General features: G+C 34.1%; 1 protein-coding gene across 1 annotated transcript; it reads left to right on the forward strand.

The window, feature by feature from the left end:
• The first annotated feature begins 799 nt into the window (after positions 1 to 799).
• LOC139848930 (secreted RxLR effector protein 161-like) lies at positions 800 to 1,383 on the forward strand. Its single transcript, XM_071838611.1, has 2 exons — positions 800 to 1,005; positions 1,104 to 1,383. Exons 1-2 carry the CDS (start codon positions 800 to 802, stop codon positions 1,381 to 1,383), a joined length of 486 nt encoding a protein of 161 aa, XP_071694712.1.
• Positions 1,384 to 3,056: the final 1,673 nt, after the last annotated feature.

Here is a 3,056-nt window from a genome sequence, read left to right on the forward strand (position 1 = left end):
ATGAATGTAAATGGAACTATTGAAAAGTTCAAAGCAAGGTTAGTTATTCAAGGCTTTAGACAAAAGTCCGGAATAGACTATATTGATACTTATGCTCCAATGGCTCATATCACTACCATTAGACTGCTGATTGCATTGTCTACAAATCACAATCTAGTTATTCACCATATAGATGTGAAGACATCATTCTTGAATGGTGATTTGGATGAAGAGGTTTATATGAACCAACCTCGGGGCTTTTCCATGCCAGGTAATGAAAGAAAGGTGTGCAAACTTGTGAAGTCCTTATATGGATTCAAAAAAGCACCTAGGCAATGGCATCAGAAGTTTGATGAAGTGATTTTATCTAGTGGTTTTAAATTAAACCAGACTGATAAATGTGTATGTAGCAAATTTGATGATTCTGGTAAAGGAGTTATAATTTGTTTATATGTTGATGACATGTTAATCTTTAGGACTGGTCAAAGTCATGTTGATTTAACAAAAGAATTTTTATCATCAAAGTTCTCCATGAAAGATATGGACGAGGCCGATGTTAACCTTCGTATAACAATCAAATGTAAAAGCAAAGGAATTTTGATCTCACCATCAAATAAGGTCCTAATATGTTTCTAGGACCCTTTTTCATTTTTAAACTTTTTGGTACACCACCCTGGGAGGACCTTTTCACTAAGGTTTTTATCAGCCCAAAGGTCCTATAAAGGTACATTATAGGACCTTTTTGGGGGTCCCAAAAGGCCAGTTTTGTTGTAGTGATTGAGAAGTGTTGAGAAAGTTCAATTTCTTTGATTGTACTCCTATGAGTACACTTATGGATCTAAGTGGGAAACTTATGTCTAACCAAAGTGAAGCTGTATCACAACTTGAGTACTCTCAGGTGATTGACTGTTTAATGTATGTCATGACTTATACAAGGTCAGATATTGCTTATGCTGTGGTAAAATTGAGTAGATATACTAGTAATCCTATTACTCATCATTGGCAAGAAATTAGGCGGGTACTAAAGTATCTAAAGAAAACTATGGACTATAGTTGATCTTATAGTGGGTTTCCTTGGGTAATAGAAGGATACACTAATGTGACTTGGATAACCAATGCTGAAGATCTTTCTTCAACAAGTGGTTGGGTGTTCTTACTAGAGTAGGTGCAATCTCATGGGCTGTCAAGAAGCAGACATGTATTACCAACTCAATGATGGAATCTGAATTTGTTCCACTAGTTCCTGCTGGTAAAGAAGCAGAATGGCTTAGAATCTTGATTCACGATATTCATTTATGGCCTAAGCCTATAATACCCATGTTTATCCATTGTGATAGTGCTAAAACATTAGCAAAGGCTTATAGCCAGATGTACAATGGCCCAATGGGAAGTCTAGACATTTAGGTGTTAGTCATAGAATGATTCGTGAACTCATTAGGAATGGGTTAATTTTTATAGTGTTTTTAAGGTCACAACAGAATTTAGCTGATTACTTGACGAATGGATTGGCAAGAGACTTGGTTGACAAGTCTGATTTGGGGATGGGTTTAAAGTTCACATAAATTTCTAATTATAAAATACCTAATTCCCTTCTGATGAAAATCAGAAGTTGAATTCAATGTGGAAAACATATACTTAGAAATTGGAGTACATAAAGTTTTGTTTCATCCCAATGTAAGGTATGTATTTGGACCAGCTGAAGGCAAGGTTGAAATTTAGCTTCGTAATGGTTCATTTGAAAAGTGCAAGAGCTGGTGCATGACTGAAGTGAACTACCTATGTGAATGTGAAGTTTTGTCGCTTCAACATAGCTTGGACTTTTTTTGTGTATACATTCTTGAATGGATATGGACACATGGCTTGTAAAGTGTCAGGATAACTGTAGAGTATTTGAAAACTTATGTGCATGTTATTTTTAATCATTCAAATTGGTTGAAGGGTCAACTATTAGAACACCCTGATTCTCGAATATCTAAAAGTGAAAATTCAATCTTCAAGATATTTTCATTTATGTATGAGTTTTATTTTATTTGTTTAATTCTCATAAAAAAGAATTACACTAAATTGGGGAGGATTACTGGAAAATTAGTGTAATTGAACGATTTAGTTTACACTTGTAATTGGGTTAGGAGGTACGGAGTATACACCCATTAAGTGATAAACTACCCGGACCCAAAAGTAGTTTTCCATTATTTACTTGTACTCGAAATTTGAATAAGTGTTTTTGTGATATGTCCTCTTAGTCGGCTAAAAGTTGACTAAGTGTTTTATGTGCTATGTTTTCTTAGTCAGCTGAAATTTGGCTAAGTGTTTAGTACTCCCTCCAAAGAGGGAGCACAAGAGGCATAAAGGAGAACACTTCTGAAATCTGGCTAAGTGTTTGGTGATCCCTGTGAAGAAGTAGGACAAAAGGGAGCACAAGAGGTAGAGCAAGAGGCAACACGGGAAAAAGACTTGTTAAAATTCAAAGGGTTTTGGTGCTCCCTGGGCAGCAAGGAAAAAAACATAGCATGAATTTTTAGTTTTAGCGTGTTGTCCAAGTTTTAGTAAATACGGATTAATCATGTAACCACATATGTTATATTTGTGGAAAGAATAATTCTTGTTTATGGAAAAGATTATTATCTTAACCACTTTGAATATTATGGGAGATATTTATGAAGAGTCAATCGGCTAATTGATTCAAATATATCTTCTCTCATAATACATGTGCCTATTAATACATAGACGAATTATTCATGAGATATATACAATACGAAACCTAAATACTCTTCTACAAAAGGGTTCTTGTTTTCTCCCATAAACAAGAACGTGATTTATGTCTTATTCTAAAGTGATATTCATGTAACCCAGGTAATTAGGGTCGAATAATTACTTTTGAAAAGTGATACCACAATTCAGTGATTTATCCGGTTATCGATTATTATACCCTACATGAAAAATTTAAAACTTCCAACATTAAACACAAAAGAAAATAGTGTGTCATATTGTGACAAATTTTTTGTTTTTAGAGAATGAAGTGGAATAAATGTTTTAACAAAGTTAATTTAAGCTTTTATGTTCATAGGAAACAATGT

This window comes from Rutidosis leptorrhynchoides, chromosome 5, assembly GCF_046630445.1.
Source record: "Rutidosis leptorrhynchoides isolate AG116_Rl617_1_P2 chromosome 5, CSIRO_AGI_Rlap_v1, whole genome shotgun sequence".
Lineage (NCBI taxonomy): Eukaryota > Viridiplantae > Streptophyta > Magnoliopsida > Asterales > Asteraceae > Rutidosis > Rutidosis leptorrhynchoides.